The sequence below is a fragment of the Notechis scutatus genome, chromosome 6 (genome assembly GCF_049901735.1).
Source record: "Notechis scutatus isolate UNSWTSFEM ecotype Mainland chromosome 6, rNotScu1.2, whole genome shotgun sequence".
NCBI classification, from domain to species: Eukaryota; Metazoa; Chordata; class Lepidosauria; order Squamata; family Elapidae; genus Notechis; species Notechis scutatus.
Window position 1 is genome coordinate 20,294,665 of NC_142014.1, and position 17,412 is coordinate 20,312,076.

General features: G+C 38.4%; 1 protein-coding gene across 14 annotated transcripts in view; it reads right to left on the minus strand.

The window, feature by feature from the left end:
* Positions 1-17,412, minus strand: part of KIF21A (kinesin family member 21A) — a 94,342-nt gene that overhangs the window by 34,068 nt on the left and 42,862 nt on the right. For 8 of the 14 annotated variants that reach the window (XM_087969449.1, XM_087969447.1, XM_087969445.1 and 5 more), the window contains exons 10-15: positions 16,052-16,115; positions 15,500-15,703; positions 11,723-11,761; positions 3,316-3,403; positions 2,895-3,009; positions 2,011-2,199 (exon numbers count right to left, since the gene is read on the minus strand). In XM_087969449.1, the coding sequence (XP_087825575.1) occupies positions 2,011-2,199; positions 2,895-3,009; positions 3,316-3,403; positions 11,723-11,761; positions 15,500-15,703; positions 16,052-16,115 (699 nt within the window). The remainder of the gene's footprint in view (positions 1-2,010; positions 2,200-2,894; positions 3,010-3,315; positions 3,404-11,722; positions 11,762-15,499; positions 15,704-16,051; positions 16,116-17,412) is intronic. The other 6 variants (XM_087969450.1, XM_026677635.2, XM_026677633.2 and 3 more) reach the window with 1 other exon arrangement.

Sequence of the window (17,412 nt, forward strand, 5' to 3'; positions counted from 1 at the left end):
GACCTTTGTACCTCTTGTGCAGGGATGGGATTCAAATTGTTTAACAACCAGTTTTGTGGGCGTGGCAATGTGACTGGGTGGGCGTGGCCTTTTTTGCAGGCCCCCATTGTGGTTTGTTTGTTTTTGCCTCCTGGGCCTCAGGGAAACCTTCTGGGGGACATTTTTTGCTTTCCCCCCCCCCGCATGCCCCTTTTTGTCTCCTGGGCGAAACAATAAGACAGCAAGGGGGATCCTGGCACAACTGATCATCGGAACAGCTGATCATCGGGAGGGGAAAAAAAGTTATACCTTAAGGAGTGACTGGGCAGCGGAGAACGCAGTCAGCAATGTCGCGCATGCGCGACAAGGATTGACTGGGCGGGGACGGGATGGGTGGGCAGAGAGGGGTGGGGCCAGCCAGAGGCACAATTTGCCCGTTCTCCAAACTGCACAGAATCATAACAACCGGTTCTATAGAACTGGTCTGAACTGGAAGAATCTCACCCCTGCTCTTGTGTCATGGGCCTCCATTTTGATTCGCCAGTTGGCTGCCACAGACATAGTAGGAGAACAGCATGAGAATTGTTTTTCTCCTCAACTGTTCCTAGTATTATATCTATCATTGCAACAAGACTTTCAGCTGGAGCTCATGTGAAGAATCTTTACATTATTAAAAATTATTCAGCTAGCCAAGAAATATGAGCCAAATGCAACATAAGAGAAAGCACATCATTATTCACCAACTCTAAAAAGCAAGTCTTGATCCAGGACAGAATAATAGATAATACACATTTAACAAATTTAAATGAATATCACATACCACCTGTGCCACAAACAAGAAGCAGTTTTGTTGCTATTGACAAAGCTACATTTAGTGGTGTTGCCACTAAAAAAAAGAATGTTTTTCTGCAATAGATTGGAAAAATATCTGAGATGCTCAGCAACAGTGATTATGCAAACAACTAGTTAGGGCAGGGCTGTCAATCTCGCGGCCTTCAGGCTGCATGCGTCACATGCTGGCCACACCCACGACCGGTTTAGAGAAGGGGGAAAAAGTATTGATATGTCATGTGACGCCGCGAGTTTGGCACCTCTGGGTTAGGGAAATCATGCGAATTAGGAGGAAGGAGTTGGTTTTCAGTCCTGGGTGCCTTTTTAAAATATTCAAAATTTCTATCTGCCCATGAAGGCTTGGGGAGGCAATGATGGGTCATTTGGGGGCAAAAAACCAAATGCTGCTTGTTATTTGTCTGTTTGTTACAGACTTGTAAGACCAAAAAATGATAACTGGATCTCTGGCATATTATATATTGATTATGATTGTAATTATTCCTAATTGTTTAGGTTGTGGGGTTTTTGTTTTATTTAAAGTTACAATAGCAAGATGAGTGGCCATATCAATTGTTAAAGTAATAAGCAAACTTCCAGCTTTTGCTAAAGGTTTTCCTCCCTAATGTAGACTGTCTCAGTTCCTCAGGTCTGCAAAAGGAGGTAGTAACCCCTCCCAATGATTGCAGCTCATCATGAATACTTATCCCACTCTTGTAGAGAAGTGCAGAAATAGCCTTGAATTATCTACTGCAGAGGTCCCCAAACTTGGCAACTTTAAGACTTGTGGACTTCAACTCCCAGAATTCTCCAGCCAGCACAGCTGGCTGGAGAATTCTGGGAGTTGAAGTCCACAAGTCTTAAAGTTGCCAAGTTTGGGGACCTCTGATCTACTGCATAAGCACCAACTCCTCATGGGAAAACAGGAGAGAGTGAGAAAGAAACCCAAGTATGCACCACCTCAATTCTATCTGGTATAAGAGTGGGAGGGAGAGATAACTTAGATAAGGCTTCCAAGATCCTGTTATTAACAACAAAACCAGTAGTTTTTAGAATGTCTATTTCATGAGCTGGCCTCCACAAATATGACAACCACATTGGGTATTTTTATGTAGGCCTATCATGTTGCTGCTTTCATCAACAATAAAATTTAAAAAACAATAAAATTTAATCCAATTATTTGGCAAGTGAAAATTGTCTTACCCAGATTCTGAAGCACCTGATCTCTTTCAAGCTGTGTGTCTCGAATTTTGTGCTGCAACATCATTAGCTTTTCTTCATACTGCCTTTTCAAAGTCTGAAGCCTTCGTTGGCTATTCTCTAGTTCGTCAATGAGCTTCTGTTTTATGGCAATTTCACATGTAATGTTTGCTAAATCTGCCTGATAATTCACTATAATTAAAGAAATTAAAAGCAATAAAAAGATGTAAAGCATTGCGGCACTCAAAAACTAGCTATTTAATAGAACTTTGATCCAAAATTCAGATTTGTTTGGTGCCCCAAACTGTTGGTATATCTACATTAAGTATTTCCAATATATTTACATTACCATTTTTCTCTAGATAAGACTATTCATATTATAGTCCTTTAATAGGAAGAACTGATGGCTCTTGCATTAAAGCTTGATTTAGTCCTTGTTACTTATTCATTAGCAAATCTTATTTTTAGCATACATTTTTAATAAAGTTGCAATTAAAGTTCGTGCTTACAACTAAGAAATCTTCATCTGGGGTGCATGATTTACTAATGACCTATTCCCTAAAAATAAGCCTATCGTTTTAAAGTTAAATGTTTCTTCTTTTCAAAACACATTAAATTTTTATATTTATATTATAAATCTGAAATCCAAAAGTAAACTGATGGTTAATTTAAAAGCAGAAAAGCTTTTTAAAGCCTCTAATGTCTCATTGAAATGTTTATAACCATAGGGATTTACTGGTCATATTATGTCATCTAATCATAAACTCTTCATGAAATACGTATTAAATGTAATCTCTGGACTGCTTGTCTTAATTTTGAAATACCTATTTGTATGAAAGAAGGTAACGATAACACATTAAGTATATCTATCCCTCTGTCTAGCTTACCTTTTTCATCAGAATCCGAATCGGATTCATCTGAACTTTCAACCACCTCCAAATCTTCATCTTCATCTTCTTCTTCCTCGTCATCCTCATTATCGCTGTGCTCATGTCCATCTTCCTACAAGAATTTAAAAAAGAATCAAAAACAGGAACTCCCTCACTGTTTTCTCATTTTTAAGCATAATTTTAATTTGATCCCAGAACAAATTATATGCATAGCCTCTCAATATTAAGCTACATTATGAAGAAAATAATACGCCTCATGGTCCTTTATTGATATGCATGTCCTTTCTCTTACTCATTTCTGTTAAAAACATGATTACAAGACAGAAATTGTATTTTCTCTGTCTGCTTTAATAAAGGATCCTATAGAACACAAGCCTCATTATTTATACATGACAAGATGTATTACCACAATACTTACTGCTTCTAGGTCATTACTCTCTCTTTCAGAAATGCCCTTTTCGTCTTTTTTTTCCTGTTCATTATCTGTGTTTTCTTCTTTAACCGCACTATGAGAAAAAATTCAAAGGGGAGGAGGCATTTAACAATTGGAAGCATATGTTTTCCCCCCTTAAGTCAAACAACTTTGCTAAAGAATAACAATTTAAATGCTGCACAAAAGTTTTGCAAGATCAAAAATCATAAAAATTCAACGCCAGACTCAACTCTGCATTCCATGCACAACACAGCATTCACAGAGGGGGAGGGGGGGGAGAAGAGATTCAGAAAGAAAGTTAGCACAGTAACCCAGAAACGAAAAATGGGACCGCATAGCCAAACCTTTACAGAAATATAGATAAGATCCATTAGAAAGTCTGCAGAGTGAGTCTGCCTATTTCATGACAGAGCAGTGTAAGGTAAGCTGGATGTAAAGCTAGAACCACAGGGGAAAAAAACCCGAAGAAACCCCTATATTTATGTACATATAATAATATGTACAATCATAAAGTTAATACCGTGTTTCTCCAACAATACGACCTCCCCCAATAGGAAGACCCAGCATGTTTTCTAGGCATAAAATCAAATTAAGCCCCTACCCCCAAATTTAGGCCTATTTTAAAACATGCAAAATGGGGGGAAGGGCGGGGGGACTTGCCGTTAGGAGTGCCCCGTGGGCAGCAATTCCTCGCCATCAGCTGCTCCTAATGGGCGATCATGGCAGAGCGCGGAGAGCTCCCTACTCCTGCCAAGCACCTTTGCGGCAGACCCAAGACCTTCAGCGCCCACCGCTGTTGATTTCCCTTCTGCCCATGCCGCCGTTTGGAGCTGCCACTTCCACGTTTGGAGCACCACTGCTGTTTGGAGCACCGCTGTCGTTTGGAGCTGCCGCTTCTGCATTTGGAGCTGCCACTGTGTTTGGAGCTGCCGCTTCTGCATTTGGAGCTGCCGCTTCTGCATTTGGAGCTGCCGCTGCATTTGGAACTGCTGCTTCCACGTTTGGAGCGCTGCCACTGTTTGGAGCACTGCTGCTGTTTGGAGCTGCCGCTTCCGCATTTGGAGCTGCCGCCGCGTTTGGATCTGCCGCTTCCACGTTTGGAACCCCACTGCTGTTTAGAGCACTGCCGCTGTTTGGAGTTGCCATGTTCACATTTGGAGCTGCCGCCGCGTTTGGAGCTGCCGCTTCCGCGTTTGGAGCACTGCCACTGTTTGGAGCACCACCACCATTTGGAGCGCCGCCGCCACTCCAAACACGGCGGCAGCTCCAAACGCGGAAGTGGCAGCTCCAAACATGACGGCAGTGCTCCAAATGGCGGCGGCACTCCAAATGGCAGCAGCACTCCAAACACGGATGCAGCAGCTCCAAACGTGGCGGCGGAATGGGCAGAAGGGAAAGCAACAGCGGCGGGTGCCAAAGGTCTTGGGTCTGCAGCAAAGGTGTTTGGTGGGAGTAGGGAGCTCTCTGTGCTTCGCCATGATCACCCGTTAGGAGCGGCTGGTGGCGAGGCTGCCCGCGAGGCGCTCTAGATGAGGATGCAAGGGGGGGAATTAAGTCACTCCCGAAAAGACGGCCTAGCTGTTTTTTCGGGGCTCAAAAAAATATAAGACCCGGCCTTATTTTATGAGAAACACGGTACTTTAAAAAGCAGAAGAAAAAATGCACAAAAATACAAAACTGCCTTCAAGACCAAACTTAATCTTGAAAGAAAGCAATTGCAACGTTTAAGTATGTGAAAATAAAAAAAGGAAAAAGGTGCAGGGAATGTGGTTACTATAATGCATGAAATAACATCTTAATAAATCCCACTGTGTTAAATGGAGTTCAACTCCTAGAAATGGAATTTAGAACTGCACCCTCAATCTGGAGTTTTTTTTTTTTAAAAAAAAACTACTATATTTTAGATAAGTTGCCAGAAATAAATTCCCTGTTAAGATTTTCCTTTTACTTCTTTGAAACCGAAGTAGTGCTTCTTGAAATTTGAATGACTATAATAAAAGACTACCCATGTATTTAATTTTTTTTATATTTGATATGACTGTGCATAATTTTGTTTTATCGATTTGTTTCAAAATACATTTGGTTGAATCTACATTCAAATAAGACTTTCCATATGAAATCATATGCCTCCAATTAGTTTTGATCCAGGCATGATATTCCCCTCTGAAAAAAAAATCGGGGCCGGCCAAAAGAGACCCCCCACCGCCCGCGCCGCCCGCCCACCCGCCTGCCCGGGCTCAGCTCGCGCCGCCAGCCGCCCGGGCTCAGCTCGCGCCACCCGCCGCTCGCGCTGCCGCCCGCCCAAAAATCAGAATTCCGATTTTAATCGGAAAAATATCGTGTCTGTTTTTATCACTCAGTAAAAATTTTGTGCTGTACAAAATCCTTTCTAAAACCAGTCTCAAAAATAAATCAATCCAATCATTTTAGATGAGTCAAAATTGAACTGAACAGATATCTCAAATCAATTCTGCACATTTTCAGTTGCCTAACATAGTATGAAATGTTTATCCTACGTTTCTTGCAAAATAGCTTACTGATCTAAAAGTATGACTATTTCTTTTATTTCAACCTCAGTCCTATTCTAACTAATATCTCCAGTAGTTATTCTGAAACATATTTTTTTTAATCAACCATTTCAAACGAACACAATTCATCTGGATTCAAGAGTTTGGGATGGATAATTTTTCTCCTTCCCTACTCTCCCCTTTTTTCCGGCCGCCAACAGCAGACTTTGTAAAATTCTAATAGAAACATGGAAACATTGAAAAATGGATACATTGAAAAAATAAGCATTGCTACAAAATTTAAATTAGCAGAATAACGAAAATTATAATGAAGGTATACTATTGGTTGACCACAGCCAATTCACTTTTAAAGTTAAATTACTACTAAACATCAAGTTTTCTCAGCTAATCTTTTCTGAAGAGCAGAATACCCCAAATATGTCTTTTCATCAAATCAAGTTGGATTTCAGATGGAGGAAAACCTGATTGGTGATTCAATCAATCTGACTTTGAAACACGTTGTTAAAATGAAATTAGCATGCACAACGGTAAGTTAGTTCGCAAAGTACTCTCTATGTTGGAAATTCCAATTGTGAACTGGGATAAATCTAGGCTTTAGCAGCCCTTGTGATACTGGACAAGATATAACAAAAGGAACGAGCACAGTCCAGCAAGACACATGATTAATGACGTTAAAAACAGCTAAGACATCATGGAAGGCCAAGATGGATGCACTACCCCCAAACTCTGTTAAAATGTGATCAAGTTGTTTCAGTACTACCAGTAAGGCTCAGCTGAAAAAGACCGGATAATTCACTTCTCAAGCTGTAAGCCAGGAGTGTCAAACTCATGTTGTCATCACAACGTATTACAACTTCCCCCCCTTCGCTAAACTGGGGGTCGGCGTGGCCAGTATGTGACGTATCTGGCCTGCAGGGCACGGGTTTGACACCCTGCTGTAGGCCAATCACCTTTCCAACAACCAAAAAGTTGTTTCCCAAAAAGCTTAGAGACCAGATGAAAGTTGTCCAACTCCATTGTGTTCAGTGATAGCTTCTTCAAGAACACATTGATGAACATATTATTCAAAGTAGGTAGCACTACCACCTCCCACAAGATACTTTAACCACTGCATGCACCAAACATGTCACCTCCCAGGAGGCTTTAATAAATCATAAAGGGCAAGAATCTAAAACACAGGCATTGAATATACAGCTCCAAAGACCCAAGTTCAAATTCTTTCCAGATAACCAAGGAAACCAATCCCTCAGGCAACTCCACAGGAGCTGTACAAATAGATCCAATTCCAAGCAATTTTATTCAGCAGATGTTTAGAGTAATTCCCGCAGAAGCCCTTTAAATTATATGGGATGAAAGGGATAAGAGATAGCCATCTTTTTGCTAGTCTGTCCTGTACAAACTGTCCTCTGTAATGTACAAGGGCAGGTAGATAACTCCACAAAGCATCCATACAAAGTCTTTTTATTGGTTCATCAGGCATTCTCAGCAACTTACAGTTATGACAAGATTCTTCTTAATGTCCAATCCTTTGCATATCTGACTTTCTGGGTAAAAAGATGGTTATCTCTTATCCCTTTCATCCCATATCGTAGAAGCAGGGGGTAGAGATGCTACCATGAGGCTGTGTTCAGGCAAGAGTGAAGTAACCTCCCCCAACCCACCAAGGGTCAATTCAGTGACCAATCAGGGTTACAGATGGGGCCACATGACATGAACTACATTTCCCAGGATACCTTAACTACATTTACCATGATACATTCCCTTAAGGGGACAGCTCTCAATTCCTAACTAACTATCCAATTCCCATTAACTATAACAGGCTGGACAGCACAATTGCTATGGACCCTCCTTATCTTTAAGGCGGGATACAAAAACACAGTTTGTCTGTATGAAATAGAAATCCACTTGCTGACGAAAGCTGCATATTACAATGCAATGAATGGCGACAATGAAAGAAATAGGGTTTGGGGGGGAAATTGTACCATTTTGAACAAAAAGAATCCAGAGGAAAAACCTATTCTGATGTATTCTCTTCATGGTGTCATGAATGGATATGCAGAAAAAAACATAGAACAATAGAGTTGGAAGAGACCTTGGAGGTCTTCTTCGAACCCCCTAATCAAGCAGAAGACCCCACACCTTTTCAGACAAAAGGTTGTCTAGTCTCTTTTGGAAAGCTTCCAATGATGGAGCATCCACAACTTCTGAAAGCAAGCTAGTCCATTGGTTGAAATTTCTCCTGAGTTCTAGGTTGTTTCCAATCATTGTTTCTTGTCTTGCCTTTTGGTGCTCTGGAAAATAGGTTGACCCTTCGTCTTTGTACCAGCCCCTCCAATATTGGAACAGTGCAATCATGTCGCACTTAGTCCTTCTTTTCATTAGACTAGACATACCCAATTCCTGTAACCATTCTTTATATTTTGTAGCCTCCAGCCCCCTATCATTTTTGTTGTTCTTCTCTGCACTCTTTCCAGAGTCTCAACATCTTTTTAATATTGTGTTGATCAGAACTGGATGCAATATTTCAAGTGTGTCTTACTACTACCTTCTAATCATTGTGCCACCACAGCTCCTGAATGAAAGTGCATGACTTGATTTAATTGCTTATGATGAAAGATTAAGATAGCTACAAAGAGGGATTAAGAGACTTTGAATAAAGACAAATCATTATTTGATAATGTCAACAGTAATCTGGAGAAAAATAGACACGAGAGTAAAGAATATATGCGGGGGGAGGGGAAACCCTATAGCAAAGCTAGAATGATTGCAGGAAGTTTAGAGTATGACTCCTGTATTATTAAATCAGTGTTGGTTGGGGATATGATGCTATCTTGTTGGTTGAAAACCTGAATTACTAAATTACTGCAGACAACAGGAAAAATATAGGATTAATGAGTTTGATCTGACCATTCATATACCAAAAACCAAGGTGGTTTTGCTTTACAAATAAAAAGAATGAATTATCATGCTTTACATAAATGAAAAACAAGACCAAATGGATGAGTTGCAAAGCTTTGTAGAATGTTTACTAAAGATGGGAAAAGGGATAAACAAATTTGAAGATATGCAGATATTTCTAAAACAACAGTGAGTAGTATCTGGTCTGTTGAAAGGAATGTTTGTCAAAAGAAAAAAGATAGGAATGTGCAAGAGCCATATTAAGAGGTATGTTGAAGTGGTTTAATGAGATAGAGAATTTTCCTCTACTGGTTACAGAGAATAAATGAGGACACAATTGCAAAATAGGTGAAAAAACATTGAAAGGATGAAGAGGAAGGAGAAGACTGAGAAAGTTATGTGTGTATACAGATCAAATCAAATTTAAAAAAATAATTCCACAGTCCAAGAAAGGAGTTGATGAGGTCCAAAAAATAAACAAAGTGAAAAAATTTAACAATAGGCAATATATGAAGTAGTATATGGATATAGCTTGGGAAAAGATGGTTACAAGTAAAAAAAGGTCAGAGAACTATAGTGAACAGTGCTGATGTAAAATATATCTAGCCATATTCCTTTTTCTCACCACACATCTTAATTTTCTGAGGTAATCCTTGCCTGCTTTATATAATGAAAACTAAAATTAGCAAGTTTGTTTCTGAAAAGGTATTATTTTTGAGAATTTAGGAACATCAAAGAAAATGCTATGCGAAGTATTTCTCAATTTGTAAACTTTTTTTAAAAAAAATCTAATTATTAATTATATGATTCAAGTAATCATTTATATTCAAAAGTACATCATTTTTTAAAAAGATGCTTTATACCACCTATTTATAGGCTCAAAATCAAAATGATAGTTTGTAACTTTTAAAATTTAAATCAAGTACTCAATTTAAAGGATTTCAAATTTGAATTTTTGCAGATTTTAGATGAAATATTTCATACTTCTGCATAAAATCCATTCCTCATTTCACAGATGCATCAAACACATAAAATATAAATGTATAAAATCCACTCATCATTGTAGTAAATAGAAATCCTTGGACAGATAACTTTCCTCCATATTACTCTAAATTAATCTATTTAAGCAGCAATGAATAACTCAATAATTTTTATAACCTAATTAATACAGTATTTGTTACTGGGGGGAGGGTATTCTCACCACAGAATACCACCAATTATAATCTAATACCGTGCTATCCTAAATACTATCCAGACCAGTGGTGGGATTCAAATATTTTTGCCACCCGTTCGGTGGGTGTGGCTTGGTGGGCGCACTTTGTGTGCACGTGCACACCAAACCCGCTATTTGCGCAAGCACAGAGGCGTTCTAACTCGCCTCCTGCAAGCCTGTACGATCCCGGTCGCTTCAGCAGCTGCCGCGCAGCGCTATTCTGTGCCGCGCAAAGCAGCTGCACTTCAAATTCAGAGGATAAAGGTGAGTATGGGAGCCCAGGCGGGCGGATGGGCCCCAACAGCAGAGCAGCGGAGAGAACGGGTTCAGTCTCTGCTGCTCATTGCTGCAATTGGCTCACCAAAACTGTGCCGAACCGGTAGAATACCACCACTGATCCAGACCTCTATGCAAATATGAAATTTGGAAGATAAAATCTTTTCAACCAAGAAAATGTGTAATCCATATTTTGCTATCTGCCCTCCCCTTGTCTTTCAGGTTTTAATGTTTTTATACCTCGGTAACAGACATAAATTCATTATTTGCTTCAAAAAGTAGGAAGTATCAATTGATCCCAGCTGTTTTAGAATGGTAGAAGAAAGCTGATACAACACTGCTCTTTGTAAGATTTCTTTCTGGGTTTCCAGTTTATTACTGAAATAACATAAAATAAGCAAATGGACGGGGGCAAAATCATTGCGATTTGTGATCTCTAGGTGATTCCACCCTACAGTCCAAACCCCATGATCATTTTTAGGAGTCTCTTGCCCTCAAGAGCAGATTGATAAGGAAACAGGGGACTGCAATGAATGAGAAGCTGCATCCTGTTGAATGAATACAGTTCAACTTGTTATATTCTGGATCCAAGCCCATTTGTAGTATAGAAAGTTAATTGTCTATTGAGATTCTCGGTCATCCAGGTCACAGTTGTCCCAAAAGTGCTTTTTCAAGAGGCAACTGAAATTTCTTGTTTTCCTTTGAAGATGTTTCACTTCTCAACCAAGAACTTCAGCTCTGACTGGATGGTGGTGAATGGAAGGATTTATACTCCTTGCAGACAGCTGGTCATTTGCATTCTTTTTGCAAGTCATTAAGGCCACCTGGAAGGCCATAAGGACTTGCTAAAAGAATGCAAATGGTCTGCAAGGAGTACAAATCCTTCCATTCTCCACCATCTAGTCGGAGCTGAAGAAGCTTTTTGGATGAGAAGTGAAATGTCTTCAAAGAAAAACCAGAAAGTCCAGTTGCCTCTTGAAAAAGTACCTTTGGGACTATAGAAAGTTACGTTCTCATGTAGATAAAAACACATGACTCCAACTTAACGCAGATCATACTGAAAATGGTTATTTGCTAAGGAAGTTAAATATTGATGAAAGAGTACTTCGTTTTTAAATTTTAACTTCAGGATTCATTTGTGGTAAGTGCTCAAGAAAAAAAAAATCTGTTACCGACAGCCACGTTGCTGTTAGAGCAATATGTTTGCAAACTGCTGTACCTACTGAAATGGGTTTTAGTTTACACCAGCCTCCTTTAAACTGCTCTGGTTAACTTCAATCCCAGATATACACTTTTTTTGGTGGGGGAGGGGGAGGCGAAGGTAGTAATTTAACAACAAGGAAAAGGATTAGTCCAGCAAAAAAAATTTCATACAATGAAACTTTTTTTGCTAGATCTATGTAGAACTAGATATGTCTACATGTGATCCAAACATTAGTTTTCAAATGACAATCAAAAACCTGGGAAACATTCCAACCTTCGTTCTTCTTGACTGCTTTCCTCAAGTTTCTGCAGCCTTCAAAAGCACCAGGTACAGATTGGAAGACCAAGCCAATGAAGGACAAACCAGACAGTGAAAGGGAAAGCAACAAGAAGGTAAACAAAAACAATGACATATGAGCTCATGGATTTCAAAGTATTTTTTTTTAAAAAAAGATGATTAAAAAAAAACATAAATAGTAAAAAAAAAAAAGGCAATTCATTCATTACAAAATAATAATAGCCATGCTGGGAGTAATGAGAATTGCACTTCAATATCCAACCTGGGAAGACTGCCCACACCAGGGGTGTCAAACTCGCAGCCCAAATGCGTCATGCACTGGCCACACCCATCCGTTTTAGCAAAGGGGGGGAAGGCGCGATATGTCATGTGACGACAATGTAATGCTACGAGTATGACACCCCTGGCATACACCTTTAATACTGCAATGTAAGGGAGCCAGATAAGCTTCCTAGCCTGTCAAATTCAGTTCAATTATTTTTAATTTATTAAAGCTTAAATTGACTCCCATTTATTTTCCAAGTTTATTTATAAGTTTGCAGTGTTTTTTTTTTTTTCAAAATAAAAAACTAAAAAAGAACTCCTTTTCTGGGATCATATTTTTGCAAGTCATTTTATCCAGGTTATGTTTTTGAATGTTACTTCAATATTCTGGTGTGTACTTTCTCTACATTTTTGCAAGCATTAATTTTTTAAAAATCAAAATAGGTTATAATTCCCAAACTGGATTGGAAATGTAAAAAAGATGAATCTCTTTCTTTCCTGTTCCTACTCTTTGTAATCATTTGTTTTCCATAGATCAGCAAATAATTTTAACATGAGTCAGGGCCTTATTTAAAACCTTATCATCAGGCTGCTTGGACATCCTAATAAAACCATGGTTTACCATTTTAGCAGTACAAGAACCACCCTATTATGGATATAAGAAAGGTGTTAAGAGAAACGTTTTAATTTTTTTGAAATTTGTTTTTAATGTATTCTGAATGCAATGTTTCCTTTTGCTCCTTGCAGAAATTCCTACTTAATCATAATTCTATTACATCAATATAGAAGAAACAAAAGTATCTTTAGGAGAAAATCTTCAGAAAAGCTTGAGCCTTTAAATGAAAGATAGCATATTTTAAATATTCCATGAGAAAATCAATTGTTTATATTTTGCAATAGTAAAATAATGTTTTACAATTCAGTATGCCAATTATTTCTTCAGAAGCAAAAAGAAAAGAAAAAAGAAAAAAGAGAGAGGAAGAAAGGGATGAGGAATGCTTAGAAATGATTGCAGAATATGGTTTATGTTGAAACTGAAACTATGAAGTGAGATGAAGACATTACTGAAATACATAGTAAATAAAGGCAACTGTCAAATTATATTGACTTAGTTGAATAAAGGACCGTGGCTATTTTTGAACTAATTTACCAAATCCATAAAGCTTATACATTTATATATATAAGATAATTATTTTACTGAAGAAACATAAAACCTTTGTTTTATTTCTAGCTAAATATTGCTTAAAAGCCTTTAGTAGATAATATCACCTACTCCAGTTTGCCTGATTTTAAGAATCTATGAGAACTAATCTGATGTAGGTTAGAAACTGGAAGACCGTGAGGTCTAGTCCCACCTTAGGTATAAAGCCAGCTGCGTGATTCTTGATTTATCACTTTGTCAGAGCCTTAGAAAGGAGGCTATGCCAAATCATATCTGAAAAACCTTGCTGAGAAAACTGCAAGGTCTTGAGAATCAAATACAATCAGACACAACTAAATGGAAGAGAATCAGAGTTGATTAAATTTACTGTAAACGGAAGGATGACACGTAAGAGCAGAGAAAAAGTAATTGACAACCTAAAGTACCATATGCCTTTGAAAGCCTTGGATGTACCCCAAGAATTTTCCCAAAATTGCTATCAAAATTGGAAATACTAAACATATTCTGAAATGGGACAGTAGGGATGCAAAAATTAGACATTACAGGAAGTTTCAGAGGAATAGAATATTCCCATTTTGGGAACAGTTGGTTTCAGACAACAGTGCTGGATGGTAATCCTATTAATTTATTATTATTACAGCTGCATTTAGCTAGGGTTTCCTTCTGGCTACTTGCATATCCACGCAGAATCCCAAACAAATGCTTTGGCTTAATTTTTATAAGGACAAGCTGGAAGTAGAGTATAGTTGAGTTTCTCACTGGAAGTGTTCCTCATAAGTGGGAAGCAGATGCTACGAGTTGGCAGTGGAGGTATAGTCTTAAATTACTGTAAAAACTATGGGAATGAGAACTGGGAAGAGAGGACAGAAATGTAATGGTTGAGACAAATATTATGCTAGACAGCTCCAGCTAATGAAGATTTACGGTTTTGATATATAAAGGTGTGAACTGATAAACCTAAATTGGATCGGCACTGTTTATCCTTCTGAATATTCATTAGTTTGAAGGCAAATCTGGAGGAGATTGATGAAGAGTTTTGGGGCATGGTCCAGAGAAATATTCTGAAAATTCAAAGACCATCATAAAATGTAGTCTACATTGTGCAGATGATTCCCCCAAGGAATGAAAAAGAGTAAAGGTTTTTATCCACTTAGAAATAAGCCAGCAGGCAGTCTGACTGCAAGGAGTCTTTACGTTCTAAATTAGGTAGTAGATAGAATGAAGATATAAAGCAATGGACAGATGCATTAAGCTAACATTAGAGACCACATAAGTATCTGGATAAGAAAAACAGACTATAAAATATTAATCAGCAAAAATAACCCCTCCATTGTTCCCTTTTGACTCAAAATGGGGAGAATACTAATTCTTGTTACAGAATATAGCTGGGATATCAAAACTAAATGCTAAACAAATATTTGTTTTTAATGTCTCATTGTTTGAATAAAAGGGAAAAAAAATCTGCAATAGTGTTCTGTATAGAGCTTCTACCAAATCCTGAGAGCCCAAAGAAAGTCCTAGTCACATTTAATTAAGTTTGAGTGTAAATAAAATGCAATCAAGTTTAGTGTTTGTCGTAGGGCCACTTTTGGAAAAGAAGCCCCTTAAAGCCTTAATTCAAAAGCTAAGAGTGGTTCTCAGTTTATAAAGAACAATATATATACTTTTGACGAACCGGTATTTATGCATAATCTTTCCTAGATCCTTGATTATATAATAATTCAGTATTATTTGTCTTTAAGATGTTATTGGAATGGTAAAATAATACAAACATAAAGCAACATGAAATGAAAAGACACAACAAGGCAGATATAAGCTGAGTATGAAAAAAAAAATCAAATATGCCAATCTCAACATTAAAGGAAACCCTAATCAGTGTGTAAATCTAGCATGTAAATTATGGTTGTGATTCCATGACACATTACAGTACTTCGTGGTGTACTTAAATGAATTAGCCCAACTGAATTAGCCCAACTGCCTGGGTTCACAAGACTCAACCATAAACTAACCATTTTGGATAAGTTCCCATGATACACTTCACCACAAACTAGATAAGCATCTTATGCAAATTTAGCCTGTGCAGTGTTATGTATTTTATTTTCAAATTTAAATTCAAAGAAGTTGTTCTGATTTAAATGTAACGTCAAGAATGTTACTCACTACTGTCTTATAAATATAAGAATTGTGCGCCAGACTCATTGTATTACTGATCATCAAATAAAGCCTTTGCTTGTTTGCAAGATGGATGGCGGGATTCATATACTCAATACTCCAATTGAAGATTGCAACTAGTTAAGAAGCATTTAATGTTCGGTTTTAACTTCTACCTCTTTTTCTTCTTCCTTTCCTTTTTCTTCAGTTTTTCTAAATCTTTTTTAGCTATATCCAGGATTTCAATCGTCTCCTGATCAGAGGGAAGCATCGAAGCAGAAAATGCTGAGCTTCCACCAAAGTATGTTGACCTTGTCGAAGCTCTTGATAAGTTGCGCCGAAGGTTTTCATTCACTGCTTCACTTTCAAATAGCTTAGCTCTTGAAGAGGAAAAATATATTGAGAAGAAAAACTCAAAAAATGAATGAACTACAATTTAGTGTTACAATGTATACTACATTTTACCAACATCTTACTAGCCACAGATTATTAAATAAATCAGCCTACTTCCTAAACAAGAGTTTAGACTGCCACAATTTGTCTGGATTTAAATATTATGCCTTTCTAATGAAAAAGAAACCATGCTGGCTGTGAACTCTGGAACTTGTCATCCAGGACCTGGAGCTATTGAAGTCACTGTCTCAAAAATATTTTTTTTTTAGCTACAATCCTTTATATTCTAATCATACACAACCAAGCCAAAAATTATAACAATATCAGAATACTACCTGAGATCCTCAATTTCCTTGATATAGTTATGAATCATATTACTGATTTCTTCATTACCTTCTCCTGTAGGAAGAAGAACAGGATTCTAAGTTGAATACTAGATGGACACAAAGTACATGGTTACACACAAAGCACGTGGTTTTTAAATGTACTGTCCTTGCACAAGATATCAAAACATTTAAATAAACCAGTCTGAAGTTTCACAGAATTATTGGGTTTGAAGGGACCTTCCGGTTCAACCCCAGCTCAAGGGCAGCAGCCTTATGCCATCCCAGTCAAATGGTTGTCCAATCTGTTTTTGAAAACCTCCAGTGATTGAGCACCCACAATTATGGGAAGCAAATTATTCTTCCGATTAATTATTCTCATTGTCAGAAAATTCTTCTTACTTCTAGGTTGGATCTCTCTTTAACAAGCTTCCTCCCATTACTTCTTGTCCTGCCCCACTGGTGCTTTGGAAAATAAGTCAATCTCCTCTTCTCTGGGACAGCCCCTCAAGTACTGGAAGACAATTATCATGTACCCCTTAATCCTTCTGTGTGATAGGCTAGACATAAGCAACTCCCTCAACCGTCCAATCATACAATTTAGCCACCAGGGTCCTTATCACCTTCGTTGCTCTTCTCTGTACCTTTTCTAGGGTCTCAACATACCACGATAACCAGAACTGGATGCAGTATTCCAAGTGTGGCCTCACCAGTGCAGTATAAAGCAGTATTATCACTTCACATGATCTTGATACTATCCCTCTGTTGACGCAGCCCAGGACAGCATTGGCTCTTTTGGTAGATGCAACATACTACTGGTTCATCCGTAGGTGGGGGTCCACTAGGACAACTAGATCCCTCTCTCAGTTACTAGCTCTTTGTAAGGTAAAGGTTCCCCTGCACATATGTGCTAGTTGTTCGTGACTCTAGGGGGTGGTGCTCATCTCCATTTCAAAGCCGAAGAGTAGCGCTATCCAAAGACGTCTCCGTGGTCATGTGGCCGGCATGACTAAACGCCAAAGGCGCATGGAACGTTGTTATCTTCCCACCAAAGTGGTCCCTATTTTTCTACTTGCATTTTTACATGCTTTCGAACTGCTAGGTTGGCAGAAGCTGGGACAAGTAACGGGAGCTCACTCCATTATGCAGCACTAGGGATTCGAACCGTGGAACTGCCGACCTTTCTGATCGACAAGTTCAGCATCTTAGCCACCGTTTTCCTCGTTACTAGCTCTTTGTACTACCACACAATTTTGGCATCCTTCAAATCAAACTGGTGTTTCTCAATCTTGGCCGCTGGGGAATTCTGGGCGTTGAAGTCTACCTATCTTAAAGTGGCCAAGATTAAGAAACACTGATTTAGACTATCACAC